Source organism: Drosophila santomea, chromosome 2L (genome assembly GCF_016746245.2).
Source record: "Drosophila santomea strain STO CAGO 1482 chromosome 2L, Prin_Dsan_1.1, whole genome shotgun sequence".
NCBI lineage: Eukaryota > Metazoa > Arthropoda > Insecta > Diptera > Drosophilidae > Drosophila > Drosophila santomea.
Window position 1 is genome coordinate 19,709,402 of NC_053016.2, and position 18,179 is coordinate 19,727,580.

At 41.7% G+C, this 18,179-nt stretch overlaps 3 protein-coding genes across 3 annotated transcripts; 1 reads left to right on the forward strand and 2 right to left on the reverse strand.

Moving 5' to 3' along the window:
• The first annotated feature begins 3,786 nt into the window (after positions 1 to 3,786).
• On the forward strand, positions 3,787 to 4,574 carry LOC120458523. Its single transcript, XM_039646196.2, has 2 exons — positions 3,787 to 4,340; positions 4,406 to 4,574. Exons 1-2 carry the CDS (start codon positions 4,230 to 4,232, stop codon positions 4,562 to 4,564), a joined length of 270 nt encoding a protein of 89 aa, XP_039502130.1. The 5' UTR covers positions 3,787 to 4,229; the 3' UTR covers positions 4,565 to 4,574.
• Positions 4,575 to 13,338: 8,764 nt separating this feature from the next.
• On the reverse strand, positions 13,339 to 15,569 carry LOC120458678 (tektin-4). Its single transcript, XM_039646415.1, has 3 exons — positions 15,087 to 15,569; positions 14,711 to 14,985; positions 13,339 to 14,645 (listed from the first exon to the last, which is right to left on the reverse strand). The coding sequence occupies exons 1-3, from the start codon at positions 15,444 to 15,446 to the stop codon at positions 13,523 to 13,525; spliced, it is 1,758 nt and encodes a 585-aa protein (XP_039502349.1). The 5' UTR covers positions 15,447 to 15,569; the 3' UTR covers positions 13,339 to 13,522.
• Positions 15,570 to 16,197: 628 nt separating this feature from the next.
• On the reverse strand, positions 16,198 to 17,751 carry LOC120458898. The gene is made up of 2 exons (XM_039646741.2): positions 17,628 to 17,751; positions 16,198 to 17,576 (listed from the first exon to the last, which is right to left on the reverse strand). Exons 1-2 carry the CDS (start codon positions 17,629 to 17,631, stop codon positions 16,363 to 16,365), a joined length of 1,218 nt encoding a protein of 405 aa, XP_039502675.1. The 5' UTR covers positions 17,632 to 17,751; the 3' UTR covers positions 16,198 to 16,362.
• Positions 17,752 to 18,179: the final 428 nt, after the last annotated feature.

Here is an 18,179-nt window from a genome sequence, read left to right on the forward strand (position 1 = left end):
TCGCTTCGAAGGGCCGTGCACCGCCCACTTCTCACCGGGATGCTCACCTTTCGGGAAGATCGACCGTATCCGGATTGTGATATGCATGACCTAGACAAATATTGTGCGTTTGCAAGCACTTTGTCATTGGAGCTGCTGCTGTCCCACTAGCACAGCTACCCGGCACCAATGGACACATTTGTTATTTTGAAATATTTTGTTGATTTTGCCCGAGAAGAGTTTGCAGCAAGGATTCGCATTTGAGGTTTTCATTTGGCTAAAAGCGGAGACTACACAGCCCATTTCTCATTTCCCTTCTTTCTTCGCCGCAGTGAGTGACACACTAATTGTCCTGCTTGTTGTGCCACCGAGATGCATTCACCATTTGCAATTGGTTTAGCCGGGCGTTTGAGTGATTTAATATTGAATTATGGCTTTTGATTTATTTCCCATTCACAATCTGTAATGGATTTATGTCGCCCTATTTCTTCTCTACGTGTTTCTATTTCCCGGATTGCCAAAAAGGACCAAGAAAAAGAAATGTTAACGTAAACGCTGAAGCAATTGCTGCACTTGCAGGACGGCACTTTGCCAAGAAAACTAAACTTCGCCCAGTTCTTGGCGAAGTCACCAAAATAACTTCTCTGGGTGTGAACAAAATGCAAATATTACACAGCTCATTAAGCCTGAATTGGATTTCGGCATCTAAGATTTTTGCTCCTGAAAAAACTTGGCATCGTCGATTTTTTTGTAATCGTAATTGAAAAAAAGCTGTAGTTAATATTGGAACTTTAAATGCATCAGTATTAACATTCTTTTATTCTGTTGTGTAAAAAGTTTACGTAGATATATATCTTTTCAATTATTGCGTATGCTGTTAATTAATTGTTTTTGAACAACTGCAATGTGAATATGGCAAAACAATTCGTTGATAAGAAATGCTTTCATAATTTAAATTATAAACTGTTTAAGAATTAAATGGGAAAATGTCTTCTAAGCTACATAATTGGGTCTACCGAAATACTTGATCAGGTACTAGCTACACAAATCCCTATTCAATTGGCTTTCTATTTTGGCCAGGTTTCCGAGGTCATTCATTACGGCCTCTAGGTAATTTATAATGCCCGACTTCAATGTTAATTTACGTTTAATGAATTTTAATTGGACCCTTCCTAGTCCCAAAACCACAAAGTGCCGCGCTGCCACCCTACAAAATTGACAAATTACGTTCGGTTCGCAGAGTCCCTTCTCTAAAGTGACGGGGAAAAATGGAGTTTGGCCAGGGTCCAGGACATTTTTGTCCTCCGTGTCCTGGGCCTTTTCAGTTTATTCTGTCACTGCCGCTGTTGCTTGTTATATTCTATTCTATTTTATTTTACTTTTTTCGTTGGTATGTTTGAAAGGTCGAAAATCGCGCTCCCTGAGTTTGTGTTTGCCTAATCAAAAATTTCAAACACGTTTTATATTGGCAACGCAAAAGTCATTTATTCAATTTGCAAACCAGTTTTACGTTGCGTAATCTAATCAAAAAGGTTGCGACTCAACTCCACTTTACTACAGGGATGAACTGGGTCTACAAATGTATATGACTCTATATGGAGGTTCTTTGGCCACCTGCCAAAATGAAAGCAATGGGCCGAGAGGAACATGCACAAAAAAAAACAGTTTCCAAAAAGTTCAAAATGTTTTAGACTAAAAATTGTTAAATGGCTGACGTCACGGAATCCATCTTCAAAAAAAGAGCTATAAAAGCATTATGTAATAAGGTTTTAGAACCCCACTCGTAACTTGAATTAGAAAATATTTTTATATATTAAAAACTTAAAAACTTACGGACGGACTACAGGAATAATTACAGGTTTACCTAACAAATTACTTAATTAAATACATGATTGTTAATATTATTATTTACATAATATAACTACGGATTAAAGAAGTCTTAGTACATTTATGGAAACTGAGAGGTCGGTCAGTTCGACCTTGATCTGTGTGAATGGAGTCGGTGCAGAATTGCCATAAACTGTTTGTTGGTTGAAAGAACTGATATTCGTGTGTCAATCTGGTGTTTCCCGTGCACAGTCTGATGACTTCAGAAAGGACTCTTGGTATTGCCGATGTTTGGTCACTTTTCCAAATAAATATATGCTCAAGATTTCTGGCTTTGCCAGTTTGTACTAGGAAAAAAAAATTTTTAGTGATTGCGTTATAAGTATATCTTATCACAAAACTGAAAAACAATTTTCTCATAAAATTCCTATGAAAAGGATGTTTTACAATTATACAAGTTTTCATGCAATAAAAGTGAATTATAGCTTTAGCTTTCCATTCGTGTGTTACAGGTTAATGTTTTTATACTATACCATAATAAATTGTTTATTTTGGGAACATTTAATTTATAGTAATCATTTAAACTAATAATATGTTTCATGGAAACACTCGTGCAATTACAAGTGTATATGAACATGTGAAATAACACTCAAAAATAAGGGATTTAAAAGAAAAACAAGAGGGAACGCTATAGTCGAGTTCCCCGACTATCTGATACCCGTTACTCAGCTTGTGGAAGGGAGGAGAGTCTTAAACACAGTTTTTGGCGGTTTGTAGGCGTTATAGTGGGCGTGGCAGAAAGTTTTTGGCAAATCGATAGAAATTTACAAGACCAATACAAAAATGAAAAAATATCAAAACATTTTGCAAAAGTGTGGGCGTGGCAGTTTTGGGCGGTTTGTGGGCGTTAGAGTGGGCGTGGCAACATGAATCGACAAACTTGCGCTGCGTCTATGTCTCTGGAGTCTGCATGCTTAATCTCAACTTTCTAGCTTTTGTAGTTCCTGCGATCACAGCGTTCATACGGACGGACAGACAGACGGACAGACGGACATGGCCATATCGACTAGGCTATTGGTCCTGATCAAGAATATATATACTTTATATGGTCGGAAACGCTTCCTTCTGCCTGTTACATACTTCTCAACGAATCTAGTATACCCTTTTACTCTACGAGTAACTGGTATAAATATCCATTCAACAAGGTCATTAAAAATAACATGGTCATAGGACTTGTTGGCCACTTTGCCATCGAATTAATTAGCAATATCTACCTTAAAAGCGGCTTACAATGGCTAAAGGAATATCCTGTACCCTGTTTGACTCCGATTAATCGTAAAGCTCTGTCCTGCACAACGTATAAGTGCACTAGGTGGAAACTGTTAATCGGGAAATCGGACTTAGGCAAGACGGACGTTGGCGGCATCCACGCCTATATGCAGATCAAATCAAATCAAAAATCCACGCTTTAAAGAAAACTTGATCGCAAGTCGAGAAAATGCTTCATTACCATTTTGCGGCAGGCGTAGAGGTTTCTGGGCAAAACCAACAATAGAAAACCAGCAAGCCCTGAAGAAAATAAATCTTATATCTAAAATCCACTTTATTTAAATATTTTTATGAAATTGTGAATATCCCTTTACAAAAATTAATTTTTTGAAAACCTGTCCTTGCTCTTCCCTGCTAGCATATTAAACGATTCACAGCCATGTGAACAACCCCCTGGTGGTGGTCGTAACGGAAAAGATCCATCAAAACTTGAAGAAAACCCCTGTTCAATAACATGTTCAAATCCGACATCAAAAGAAGATCCGGTCATCGGTGGAAATTTCGAACCATTAGACGACTCAAAACTTTGAGAACTCGCACCAAAAGTTCGAGCACCATATTTCTGGTAAAAAATAAAGATAGATTAAAATAATAATTTTGAAGTTATAATTACTTTCTCTTGTGGAGCTCGCTTTGGTGGAGCTCTATGGGGAGTGAAACTTTCGATTCCTACGAGAACGGCGCACAAAAGTAAAACCACAAGTCCAAGCTTAGGTGACATTTTCAGCTCAACAAGTGTGTTATGAGAAAACTGAAGTTCTTGCCACAATTTTCGTCCCATTTATACATATTTCATAAGTCTTATCATCCTGACTTACGAAGAAAATGCCAATATTCACCGGACTTCATGAACTTTAATCAATTCTTCGAACTCTACGTTATTGTCGTTGATGTTGAGCTACTCAATAGCATTTTCGTTGAAACATTTCTTCCACTTAAACCATACTATCACATTTATTAAGAATTGCAATATGCATGAAGTCCAAATTCCACGCAAGCAGATAAGCTTGCGGTTCCCTTGACAAATCTGTATAAATAGCAAAGATTCCCAGCCAAAGTCACAGTGTCTTCCAGCCTCTCAAGCCAAGCTAAAGATGTCTCCTAAATTCGCTCTTGCAATTCTGCTGCTCAGCTGCGTTCTCCTAGGAATGGCGAATGCCCAGCAAAACAGGCGCTCTCAGCAGTCTAGACCTCCCCGACCAAACGTCAGTACTAAATATTCGTATTGATTTGGAAAATATTTTAATCAACATTTTATAATCAATATTAGATCGGGCCCCGAATGAATCAGGATGGTTCTTTGCCACCAAATTACCCCCCTCCGGCTGAGGATGCTGTAGCCAGTGGTGGTTCTGCCACCGTGGATTGCGTGCCCAATCTACTGGCTGGTAACATCCGTGATACCAGGAAACCTAGGCCCAAGCCATAGTTAGAAATCGCTGATGGAGTCCATAGTAATGGGTTTTAAATGATAAATTGAATTTTAGATGAATATTATGAAATGGATTTACATTCAAAAATAAAAGATTTGAAAGAAAATGAAAATCCCACACAGACTTTATAATTTTTGAAAATGATATTTAGTTTTTAAAAAAGTGATTTCTGCATTTAAAAAACAAGGTTCTTAAAATGCGTAATTATAGGACTAGTTGGTCTATTAGCCTTGAACCTTTAGAGTAAAGATTCCTGTTTGATGCCCAATTATTTCGCCATATCCACTTTTAAAGCGGAATTCAATGGCTTAAGGATTTCCCTGTGCCCCGATTTCGATTAGTCCTAAAGCTCTGTCCGGCAAACGTATGAGTGCACTAGGTGGCAACTGTCTGGAATGAACCCATTGCCAGCCCAGGAACAGAAATCGGTGGATCGGGGGATTCCCGGGCTTCGAGCAGACGGACGGTGGCCGATTAGTGCTGCGAACATGAAAAACAGATATGCTAACGTGGCAAACAGCCGCAACAATCGGAGGTAGACCTGCCACGCCCACCGGCGTTCAGGACCGAGCCAATAAAGTGTTTAACATTTTCGTCCGTACATTTTAATGGGGAAATGAAACAATTTTGGTGCCAACGACGGGTGGTGGGTGTGCAGTGGGCGGTGGTGGGGCGTGGCGCACAGCGGAATCCACGCCTATATGCAGATTAAGCGCGCATTTAACAATTTTACGCTGCATACATTTAGGCGACTGGCGGGTACATCGAAATTCTCAGCTAGAGTTCCCATTCACTCCACGTGGTTGTTGCATCAATAAATTAAATGCAGATTTCCATTTTCGTACATGCAAGTAAGCCAGCCCAGCGAATTCGGTTCAATATCGTGGCAACCAGCAACAGCTCGGCAGTTAGGAGTGTCAGGGAAATTGTTGCATGCAGTTAATTATTTTGCACGGGTTTTTGTGCATTGCAACATCCACTTTCCCCGGCTACTGATTGAAATAAAACATGCCCGCTACCGGGCTTAATTAAATAAGACCAAACGGCACGAAGTTGTTCCATCCGACTTTAACTTTGGCTGGGCATAAATAAACTTCATTTTAATTCCCCTGGTAAGTGCATTATGCGAAAGACTATTGCCCCTTGGATTAAATTATCATGATGCCCTCTTTTCCGAAAAGAAAACTTGATCAGAAGTCGAGGAGAAAATTCTTCGATACCATTTTGCGGCAGGCGTGGACATTTTTGGGCAACTCGAGCAACAGGAAACCACCAAGCACTGAGGAAAAAAAATCGTATACTTCAGATGTCTTTTTATTAAAATATTTCTATGAATATTTTTCTGCATAATACGTTTGACAGCCATATGAACAATAACCTGGTGGTGTTGGTGTTCCTAACGCATAATATGGTCCGAATTCACCAAAACTTAAAGTATAGACATGGTCAAAACCATGGTTTCTATATCCACCATCAAGAGAAGGTCCGGTCAGCGGGGGAAATCCCGGACCAGAAGACGGCCAATAGCTCTGGAAATACCCTCCATACTCCATACCTTCACACAGATAACAAACCTGAATAAAACAAACCTGATAAGAGTTATGCTTACTTTTGTTGTAGAGCTTGCTTTTGTGGAAATCTATTAGGGGATACACTTTCAATACATACAACATATATGCACAAAAGTCAAACCACAAGTCCAAGCTGAGGCTCTTTAGCTAAAAACAAGAGTGTTTTGAGGACACTTATATTGTTGGCACAACTTTCGTCCCATTTGTTCATATCTTATAAGTTTTATCAGCCTGAACAGCCATAAATTATACAGATATCCTTGAACCGGCTATCAGCGTTCTGTACCGGTGTAAATGTAAATTGTAATGTAAATAAAAATAAATAAAGTAAGTAAGTAAATAAAATTCCAGCATGGAAAACTAAATATTTCGATAACTTTTACCAGTTTCATTCTGTAATAAATTTAAAGTGCGTTTTTTAATTCCTTAACATATTCATTTTAACAATTATAGATTATTATAAATTTCAGTTATTTTAACCTTCTGTCGAATATTTACAGTGCACTAGTAGGGAGATTGTATATCAAGCGTGTTCAAACCTGGACAAAGTCCATTTAAACACACACAGGCTTTGGCCAACTCTTGGGGTAACCAAATCCAATTGGCCAACATTCGTTTGCGATTTCAGAAACCAAATCTGGTAATGGAAGAGTGAGAATCGAGACCGGGACTATACGTGTGATAAATAAGGCTTTCGGTGGTCAGCTCTTTCCTACCTCAACGTTTTCCGTTTACCTGGCAGCCATTTTCGGCTATTTCCCCCACAAAACTTTCAGCTACCTAACTTCAGTTGGACAACAATTTTCCTTACGCCATTCGCTTTTGAATTTTTTGTGTGCTGGTTTTTTTGGTCTCCGCTTTCCTTCGGTTCGGATTCGTCCTCAGTTTTTAGTGAAATTTACATTTTGCTTGATTTACGGAAAGATTTGAGGCTATTGCAACGCAACTTTGATGTGTGCATCAATTTAGCCAAGTGTAAAGGTTAAGGATTCAGATTGCATTTGTCTTAGCTCTCCATGCTGTTTGTCCTGGTAAACATGTAGTTATTGCTTTAGTTGGAAAACGAATGATGGAAAACGGGAATACCAAACGCTGATAAAGCGACCGCACAGATAAGTCAGTTGGCACTGCATTTAGTTGATCAAAGATGCTTTTTTAGTGTCCATAACACGCTTACCAAGCTTTCCCTATTATAAGATACAATTAAAAGCAGATATATTTCAAGGAATTATTGATAGTTTAATTCAAACCTTTAGTTGATTAAAGCCAGATGGACATTCTATTGATAAGAAGATTATATGAATTTCTCATATGAAATGCTTTACTATAATAACATTTTCTTTGCTTTCATCGCAGTCTGTTACTAATACGACTCGCGTGCATATACCGTTGTCCCCCACATATAAATGCATCTTCTCGTGGAAGCCCTACCTTAAACGCGCATTAATTTCGCCGAAAAAACGTGCCATACTTTGTGGCCGTAATTTGCTTGAGCGCTCTCCTAACGACTTTTCTCACAAAAGTCATAACCTGCCAGGCAGACAAACGCAGAGGAACAAACAAACCAACGACTTAAGTGCAAACAATTAAAAGACAAACAGCTCAATGCTGGCTCACACCCAAAAATGCTGGCAAGCGAACACCCACACATACGGATTCGCAAACAAGGACTTCACAGAATGGATGGGTGCGACTGAAGAACAAGTTTTTTCTGCCGGCTCAAAAGTCGAGCTATGACATCTGAGTTTGAGTTTTACACACTTTGACAGGAGAGATTGTAAATGAGAAGTTTAGCGGAAACGGTGTGGGGATTCAAGATGGCTACGTTTGAAGGCAAGTGGTACTGTGACCTATGATCATTTGGCGGATTTAAAGAAATTTGTTAAGTGTTAATTGTTAATGATTTCCCATGTATTAAACAAGAAAACTAATTTAAAGATTTTAAAATTTAAAAAAATTAGATAAGGCAAGCTTTATTGTTTCTTAACAGAAGATGTAAGTTATAGTAAGCTTTTATTCCTGATAGATTGTAATTAAAGCATATTCCGTTACAAAGACAGAGTTAAAAAAGAAGATATGCTCAGAAACAATTTTTGAAGATGTACTTTCATGGCATTCCCCTTTTGGTACTTGTTTCAGAGAATTTCAGCATTGTGTTAAAATTCTGTTAAAAAACCACCTCATTTCATTGCATATATTAAGTGCGTAGAACGTGTCAGAATCTGGGACTGTCTTACACTTCTTCACTTGGTCCTTTTCTCCTCAGGTATGTCATTCAATCATTTCTAAAGGTGGAGCGTCAACACATTCCTCGTAATAAAATGCCCGACAATCTGGCTCGTGCTGGAATTTGGAATTTTGATTTTTCAGGTAACGTCAACACGGAGAAAAGATGAGTGCTGGGAAATGGAGAGGCGAATGGGGTGGGTTGGGAACTTGGTGGACTGGGGCTAATCTCCAGGCGACCGCCAAACCGCACATTAGCTGGGGATGTGCTGGGAAATGCTCTGCAAACATTTGGGCTTGACAGCGAACAAAAAATCGTGCATTGACGATGATAACGTGCTGGCCCCAGCTGACATCGCCACGTCCATCGACCATCGGTCCCTGCATATTCACGCCGCATTAGCGCTCGGTGACCAGCGTTCCGGGCCTGCAAACCGGACACAGAGGAACGCATTTGGGTTTGGTTTCGGCATTTCGGGTTTCGTGTTTTTGGGGCGGGTCTGAAGCTTGTGGCTCCCGCCGCTCTACCTCGGTTGATGCATTTGACACGATCCACTGATTTCCGGCCCGCTGACCCACCCAACTGAATTTGGGGAATGACGTCGGCATGGGTGGCACTCGGTCTGGCCACGTCGAATCGGCCAACTTGCTAGCTAAACATATGCTAATCGGCTTTTTGCCTCAGGTGGGGCAGATGCAGGTGAAATGCCATGAAATGCATCAAATGTCTGCGGCTCGAAGCCAGCGAATCGCTGTCTTACTTGCAGCAAGCAACTGGAGTATGCTACTATTATACCCATTACTCGTAGAGTAAAAGGGTATACTAGATACGTTAAAAAGTATGTAACAGGCAGAAGGAAACGTTTTCGACCATATAAAGTATATATATTCCTGATCAGGATCAATAGCCGAGTCCATCTGGCCATGTTTGTCTGTCCGTCCGTCCGTATGAACGTCGAGATCTTAGGAACTATAAAAACTAGAAAGCTTAGATTAAGCATGAACATTCCAGAGACATGGACGCAGAGCAAGTTTGTCGATTCATGTTGTCTAACCGCCTAAAACTGCGACGCCGGTACTTTTGAAAAATGTTTTGATAATTTTGTTTAGCCATTTTTATTGCCACGCCCACCCTAACGCCCACAAACCGCCACAAACTACCACACCCATACTTTTGAAAACTTAAAATTTTTTCGCATTTTTGTTTGTCTTGTATATTTAACTCTATTTGCCAAAAATCTTTTTGCCACACCCACTCTAACGCTCACAAACCGCCAAAAAACGGTCAGTGTTGAAATTTCTCTTCGCACTTTAACTGAGTAACGGGTATCAGATAGTCGGGGACTACAGCGCTTTGTTTTTTTTTATTTGCATTTGAATTCGTTTTCAAATACTCATACAATCTTAGTTTAATTGGAGTTTTTTGATAATCATGAAATATATTTAATTTTCTTTGAAGACTGCAGTAGAAAATTTCATAATTTAACGCTTCTGCATTTTCTATAAATTACAATTGTTAATAATACTTATATTTTAAAAACTAACAGTTGAATTTGCATTGTATTTACTTGTATTTTAACACTAATTAAAAAGCATGCCAACACTTTACCGCAAACATTCCACCGTGTCGTGAGTCGTGTGGATATAAAGCGAAAGTTGAACCTCCGCTCACAACCTGACAAGCGGTAAAAATAATATCTTTTATTAGCATAATGAAGTCATAAACAGTGCAGTAGTTAACCCGCAAAGTCAACAAGTCAACAGCAGCAGATAAAATCATCAGTCGCCCACATTAACTTCAATTCGCTCCCTCGCACACGCACCATTGCATTCTGAAGCTCTTGCACTCTGCACTCCCTTTAGACCCGATAAGCGATCGCAAAAAGGGAACCTCATTCTACCCATTTACATGCAACGCAGGCAGGGCGGAAACGGAAGTGCCGAGGCAGCTCTGAAATAATATCAAAAATGGCTGCCGGAGGCGGCAACAAAAAGTTGCAGCTGGTCACAAATCATCTTAGGAGCTACGTGCTGCAGCCGATGCCAGTGTTGTAAAATGCTAACGAGCCCCGGCAACCTTTGTTGTCCTGGCACGCCCACTGGCGCCTCTTCTGGTGGGCCGTCCTTTCGTCCTTTATACCATCATCATCGTCGTCCTTGTCGTTGTCGCCGATGTCGTCGCTTTGAGTGACTTTGGCATGAATGCGGAAGGTAGCCGGCAACTAATTTAGCTGCCTTTGCGAAGTCAGCGGCATTTCATTTCGTGGGATTATCCGCGGCTGGTGTTCTGGGAATTGCGTTTTCGCACCGTCCTTGAAGGAATGAAACCATTTTGGAAAGGCAATAATTTAGGCACTTTTTAGAAAACTTAGAAAAACAATAAGAATGTACTTTTACAATTACTTAAAAAGTCGTACTATAAAATGGGTTATTATGCAGAGCTTTGTTCCTATATTTAGGACTAACCTTAACTTCCTAACTGCCGAAAACGAATGCCGGAACTCCTTGTCAAAGTTACCGTCTACGACTCAGTTTCAGCTAGGAGCAGCTGCTGGCACCTGTGAGCAGCTCGGCAACTCGGGCAGCAGTTGCAGGCTGCAACTATAAAATACCAATTTACTCCGCAAGCCGTTAGTATACTTTCTTGGCAACGGGACTCGCCTGCCCTCCGTTCATCCTGCCATCCTGCCGCACAATCCCTACTCCGATTCCGATTTCGGCTGGCATTCCTTGCCCTGAATCTGGAAAGGATGCTGGCGGTACGCCGAGTGTGTGCGGATGGGTATTCCTCGCTCTGCTCTCTGGGCTTTCTTTTAGCCAGAGCCATTTTATGTATTTTTATGGTAGGTTGCAGCCACTGACGCTGCTGCCGCTTGGCCCGGAAAGCGGAAACCGAAAATTGCTACTTATTATGTTACTAACTTTGTGTTGCCAACACAGCTCGACTCCTTCTGTCCCAACTCCTTGTGTATGTCTGCGTGCGTGTTTGTGGAGCTATGTAGACGGGCTCGTTGTTGGCTGGTGTGATAATGTCAGGTTTTGTTAAAATTAAATTGCATGTCTTGCTGAGTTGAAGTTAAATTATGGCCTCCCAGGGTCGAAGGTGTGGCATTCAACTTTACATCTCCAACTGGGAATAGTTTCAGGAAAAAATTTTTACCTGTAGTATCTGGCATTCAGCTTTAAAAGACCCGTAGAATACAGCTGTGGGGCATACAAAAAATAATAGAAACTCAGACACAAACGCACAGGAAAATCCGTCGGGACATCAAACAATTTTTTAAAGACTCATGTTGACTATTTTTTGTACTTTTTTGACGTTTTCGGATTTCTTTCTCGCAGTTTCCCAGCGGGGTAGCAGAAATATAACATTTTTTGCGTTCCACCGCAAACAGTATGCAACAGATTTTTTCTTAGCCACATGGTGCCAGGACAAAAACAGTCGACCATTTTTGCGAGCGCGCTCCAGCGCCAAAATGTATGCAATGTTTCCTTTTACTTCCACTTTCCTCTTATTTTTTAGTTGACTGCGATAACCACACGCTGTGATTTTTACCGGCATTACGAAATATTAACAGCATACAGCAAACATAAGAAAAACGATTTTTGCTTTTTAAGACAAGCAGTTACTAAAGGCGAAGGAAAATTTTGAGTAATGGGTGTTTGATGGCCCTGCGACTTGCTAAATTGTTATGGACTTCTCTTGAAAATAAATACACATGTGCAAAAATAAATAATGAAATACTATATTTGTCATTCATAGGCAATTTCGGAAAAACTATTTTGATAAATAAATTTATTAAATGTAAATTAGGTAACGACAAATGTCGGTTTTAAAAAATTAAGCTATATTAGTTGTATGTAGTATGTTGATGATGCTACTACACCAGCATATTTGCCAAGCAATTAAAATATAGCCTTAAGTAAACCCACCTTCAGATCAATCATCTATTGTCCTTGACCTGGACATTAGCAAAGCGATACAATCGCTAAAGCATCAACCCTTTTGGCAAGCTTTAGCACCATCCCTTGGCAGCATTGGCCAATATAAAAACAACACGTTTCCAGGCAATAAATCTTGGATGGCGAATGTTTTGCACGTATGCGGAAGAAAGAAAAACTACAGAGACTAGACCAGAAACACATGCAACTTAAGACAGACAGAAGAAGCATTCTGGGTATCTATTTTTCATGTGCATTTAAAAGAATAGGATCGCTGTGACCCTTGGAAATAGTACACAATTATGGCAACTAAATTTGCAAAAGGGAAAATAACCTGAATGAGCCAAAACGTTTACCATTTTCAATTGGAAATTCCTGCATGCCGTTCTCCGTTTGCATCGTAATTTATTGGCTTCCCTGCAAAATTGTTTCCGAGCACCTCGAGCGAGGGTATTTGGCCAAACTGTCCCTATATTTGCCGCTACAAGGAAGGCAAACATTAACGAATGTTCAAGCACCTCCGTATCAATATCAGTCCGCTGCCACGCCCCCTTTTCCATCCCGTTCGTGTATCTCTAAATTGAGTACGTGTTGTTCTAGCTGTTGAACGTGTTTCGGTAAGTACTTGGGCCAATACGTGTATGTGTGTGTTTGGTTGGACGTGTGTGTGTGTAGGGCGCCGGGAAGTTGGCAACATATTTCTATCAGTTATATGGTTTTCCAAACGTGTCTGATTGCCCTCTAATGGCATTTTATTGCATTTATTAAAAATAACTTAAGGCTAATACGAACATCAGGCAATTAGAAGCTTAAGTCGTATGGCTTGAAATGCCTTAAACACCTGAGGAAACCCTAATACATTAACGGCTGTAATAAATAATACAAATTAGGTTTTGTTTTTTGAGATCGAAACTAAACTTTTACATTTGTTTTATTATTAAATAACTTTTTGGAATTTTAATTATCGTTTAGAGTTGTTATCTTGTTATTATAACTTCTTTTAAGCAAATAAAAATTAGAATAAACCAATATCTATTGTCAAAGTTTTTGAAGTCAACCTTCATTTATTCAAATATTTATTCACTTGTAAATTTTGAATGTGAGTGCGACAGTAAAAACATTCACGTTTAAATCAGCACTGGATAATTTAGACTTGTTCGCGAGTTATGTGCTTAAACTCATAAATTGAGACATGATCAACTGTGGTCAGCCATTCTAAGATGTGGCAGCACCACTCAATGTATTAGCCGAAGGATAATAGGATCGCATAAGCATACAACGCTCCCGATCGATGAAAAGGCTACGCCTCTTTAACATAATCTCTCGTTCGAGTCGGGCACGGGAATTTACAAGGTCCGTCTTGACCAGCTCCGCTTCCTCTAGTTCATGAAGAAGGGCTGAAACGCTGCTTTGGATGGTGTGCACCCCATCTATGAGCTCCTGCTGGGCCAAGTCCCGGCAGTTCTCCACATTTGGCCGATAGCTGCGGTTGTCCATGCGGGTTTGGGCCACCTTCATGGAGGCATCAAAGGAGCTAATGCGTCGCTTCATCTGCTCAATGCGGTTCTCCACATCGGCTAGGCCCTGCAGTATATTCTTGAGATCATTCTCGAACCGTTGCACCGCCTCTTGGGTGCAGTTGATCCTCGAGGTGAGGGCCTTTTCAACGACATCGGCCTGTGTGCGAATATCTCTGGCCGCGTTCATTAGTGTCGAGTTCAAAGTGTTCCGCAGAGTCACCGACTTAAGGCGACACTTTTCGCATTCGTCCAGGGTCTCCATGCTAAAATGTTCCCAGTACTTTTCTGATGCTTGTTCCGGTGGCTGACGCACGGCTCCCGGTCGGAACATGATCGTCCTGGAGCAGTTATTCAACCCGGTATTTACGGTATCAATCTCGTAGGCCTCCTTCTTGTCACTCCAGTCGTATTCCAGGCGCTGCCTAGCCGTGCGATTCTCAACCTGCTGCGTATTGAAGTCGTCCAGTGTTTTCATCAATAACCTTCGGATTTCAGCGATAAGGGCCAGCTCGTTGACCAGCTCCTCTTCCACCTGGTCGCGAACCAACTCGGTATCTGGTCGTGTGGCCCTCTTCTCAATGCACTCCTTAGCTATGGATTCCGGTACGCCCAAAACCACCATGGACTTCCGCAGCTTTATCCGCTCCACTTCCATTGTGGATATCTCATCGGCCATCGCCTTGATGGCGTTCTCCAATGTATTCTTCCATTTACCAATCAACTGCGACCGGATCCTAAGCTTGTCGGTGGTTTCCTTTTGCGACTTGGCCACCAGGGCAGAGAGCCTTAGGAACTCGGTAGTCGAACTAAACCGGTTTCTGTGGATTAGATTTCAGAGTTTTGCGGTTTAGTAACTCGAGGTCCTGATATTCTGTATCCGTACTTATCCGCCCTGCCCAAGCTTCCGTTGACGACCTGCACAGTCTCGTGGTTTCTGGTCCGCCATTCATTGGGACTGTATCGGGTGATCGAGTAGCGGTCCACAACGGGTCTCGTCCCCGTTATCCCGGCCATGGGGCTCCAATCCACCTTGCCGGACGCCCAAGGACCAATAGGACCCATGGGCATCAGCTGGTCCTTGTGAGGCAACTCATCACCCTGCTGGGGCAAGTAGCACGGTGGATTTTGCAAATCATCCGCTTCGGGGTTCATGGAACGCTGTGCAGAAAGAGAGAAACATTTTGTAAATTATGAATATATGTTTGCCATATTTTCTTTGACTATATCATTTAAACATTTTATCCATTAACTCAGCTCACCGCAAACTGCACTTCCTCCATTTTGAGTGGTTTGTGCGATTGCATATATTGTTCGGCTCGCATGTCGGCCAACTGCATCTGTTGTTGGTCAACTCCTGCTTGGAGATCTGCCTGTAGCTTCTGATGCTCCTGGGCGGAACCCATGATATTTTGGACCAGATGCTGTTGAGCAGCCTCATCGGGGTGGGGCGTCAAGGCTATTAGGGCGGGCTGCGGTGGCTTTTTCAGTCGGTGCGAGGGTGGTTCCATCGGCAGGGGACAGATTAGCGGAGCCGGGCAAGCGGACCCCGGATTTAATTCAATGGTCCTGCCCTTACACTCGGGATTCGCCTCCGGCGATTTCTTTTCCAAGCAATTCATTATTGCTTAACTTATAACTAACTGGTAAAAATAAGAAAATATCACGTGGATTGTAAAGTGTATGAATAACTTGCGTTTGGTGTTGGGCAAAGACTAATATTGAAAATTTTTGACGATTGTTTGAAGGGTGCAAACAAAGAAATGGGTTGCTGGGGTGCCTCATTGTTAAGTTCGGCTATTGGCAACGGTTACTATATTGTATTGTATTTCTCGAATTCAGAATATCATACCATTTAATTTGTCCGTACATTATTATACCCGTTACTCGTAGAGTAAACTAGATTCGTTGAAAAGTATGTAACAGGCAGAAGTTAGCGTTTCCGACCATATAAAGTATATATATTCTTGATCAGAATCAATAGCCGAGTCGATCTGGCCATGTCCGTCTGTCCGTCCGTCTTTCCGTCCGTATGAACGCTGAGATCTTAGGAACTACAAAAGCTAGAAAGTTGAGATTAGGCATACAGACTCCAGAGACATAGAAGCAGCGCAAGTTTGTCGATTCATGTTGCCACGCCCACTCTAACGCCCACAAACCGCCCAAGACTGCCACGCCCAAACTTTTAAAAAATGTTTAGATATTTTTTCATTTTTGTATTAGTCTTGTAAATTTCTATCAATTTGCCAAAAAACTTTTAGCCCTCTAACCCACTCTAACGCCCTCAAACCGCCAAAAACTGTCAGTGTTGAAATTTCTTCTTCGCACATCCATTAGCTGAGTAACGGGTATCAGATAGTCGGGGAACTCGACTATAGCGTTCTCTCTCGTTTTTATTTTAATTTAATTATCACTCTAATAACAAAATACAATACACAAGACATTAAATATGACCTTTCTGAATCTATTTATAGGATTAATTGCCCAATGAGCACTTGAAATTTGGAAAACACACCAGATACCTAATTCAGGATAAACCTATCCCTTCGCCATATTCTGGAAAAACATGATGGAGAACTCGAGGACATTGCTGGGCTTGTACCGCAGCAGATTGAGCACATAATCCTGCATAAAATCGGCAAGCTGTGAATTGCTGCTTAGATAGCTGGTGGCATTCTCGTAATTGAGGGCTTTAAGTTCCTGGAACTTGCGAGCCAGCTGTGCGTTCTGGCGCCACATCAGTTCCAATTTGGGCAGGACGGGTTCCTTTCTCTTCGGTGGCATGCAGGCCGCATGCAAAAGGTAGTTATAGCCGGGCCAATAGTGCAGAACAATCCGTCCCTCAGGAGTCATGAAGGTCTCGGCCACATCCTGCAGTTCGTCGTTGAAGCACTGCTGGGTGAAGATGTGCACGACGTTCTTGTATGTGCGATAGAAAATGCGCACCTCCTTGCGCTCCTTGGAAACCACCAGATTGCAGCGAAGGACCCGGCCATACAAATTCATTGTGTAATACTCGAAGTCGCCCACAAAGTTGTTGCACACCAGGTGTCGCATCAGCAGCATGATCCCGCCATCCAGGACGAACACGTGATCGCGATCCTTGATATCGATGCGGGCCTTAAAGCGCTGCACTTCCTCGTTGATTTTCGTTTCGCGAATAGCGGTTAGCATCAAGTCGGCATGGTTTCGCAGCTCCAGCGTCTTCTCCACCCGAGTATTATCGATTCGATCGAACTCCGATCTCTTCTCGCAGATAAGGAGGAACTTATCATCGTACTTCCCCTTCAACTGGTGGCCACACTCCGTCAGACCCTTGCCCTTCTTCATCTTACTGCTGCTGAAGATCACATAGCCATCGTAGGATTCCTCCACATTTAAACAGAACCGTCCAATTTGCTCAAGTTCCCGCTCAAAGAAAATTTTTAGGTTTTCATTCAACTTGCAGTTTGTATTCCGCAGCTTCGAGATGAACAACTGTTCCTTAAAAATTATCGCCTGTTTGGTGGGCATAAACTGCTTGGGATTGATGCCCCAGTCACACACCTTAAACTGATCATCCGACCGCTCAATCGGTCGCAAAAGGGCCGAGATGATACTTGACACACTGATCTCATCCTGGGCATCCAGCTTGTCCAGTTCCTCGCAGGCATCGTTGGCGGCACGCTTCTTGTTTGGATCTCGAAACTGTTCCATGTCACAGGTCACGAAGAGCGGCGGATCCAGCCGCATATCCTGTTGTCCTTGGGCATCTGCAGGGAGTTGTATATTATTTACCTCTCAAATTAATCATTAATTCGTACCCATTCTTTGGATTATACAGTCTAATTTTTGTGTTTCTAAGTTAAGCTGTCCCAAATTTCAGGTGTCCTAGTTTATCTGACTGTTACCAGTAAAAGTTGTAAGCCATAGCTAGCTTGGCCACATAATTGTTAATATATTATTTCATATGAAAAATACTGCGGTAGTTACTGTTTCGCTTCTATTAACCCTTGCCTTATAAAAGACTGCGCAAATTTCTGGTATTTTTGCTCCACATTCATGACAAAACTTTGTGTTTTGATTACCCCTGGTGTGACGTCCAAGAACTATCTTGGCAATTAGTCGGAGCGTCTAAGTAACGCTCTCCGGGAACTTCTAGAAGTGAGCAACTTTGGAGTGGCCCCGGAGTGCAATGATGCCATCAAAATTGGCGGAACAAAGAGCAGAAAGCCTGACATGGTCCTCAACTAATTGCAAGGCCAACAGCTCTTCAGACGACTTAAAGAGCGACAAACGCGACAAGTGTAAGGAAGGGAAACAGGTCGAATGTAAGTTGGAGCCTCAATGGCCGGCAACCATAAAGGGTCGCAGGA

Bases quoted from the DNA above. Each gene is read 5' to 3' on its own strand.
- LOC120458523 (XM_039646196.2), top strand. From the start codon at position 4,230: ATGTCTCCTAAATTCGCTCTTGCAATTCTGCTGCTCAGCTGCGTTCTC. The intron at 4,341-4,405 runs GTCAGTACTAAA...AATCAATATTAG, and splicing joins CTAGACCTCCCCGACCAAAC to ATCGGGCCCCGAATGAATCA.
- LOC120458678 (XM_039646415.1), bottom strand. From the start codon at position 15,446: ATGAATTGCTTGGAAAAGAAATCGCCGGAGGCGAATCCCGAGTGTAAG. The intron at 14,986-15,086 runs GTGAGCTGAGTT...CTTTCTGCACAG, and splicing joins TGGAGGAAGTGCAGTTTGCG to CGTTCCATGAACCCCGAAGC. The intron at 14,646-14,710 runs GTACGGATACAG...TCTAATCCACAG, and splicing joins AGCTTGGGCAGGGCGGATAA to AAACCGGTTTAGTTCGACTA.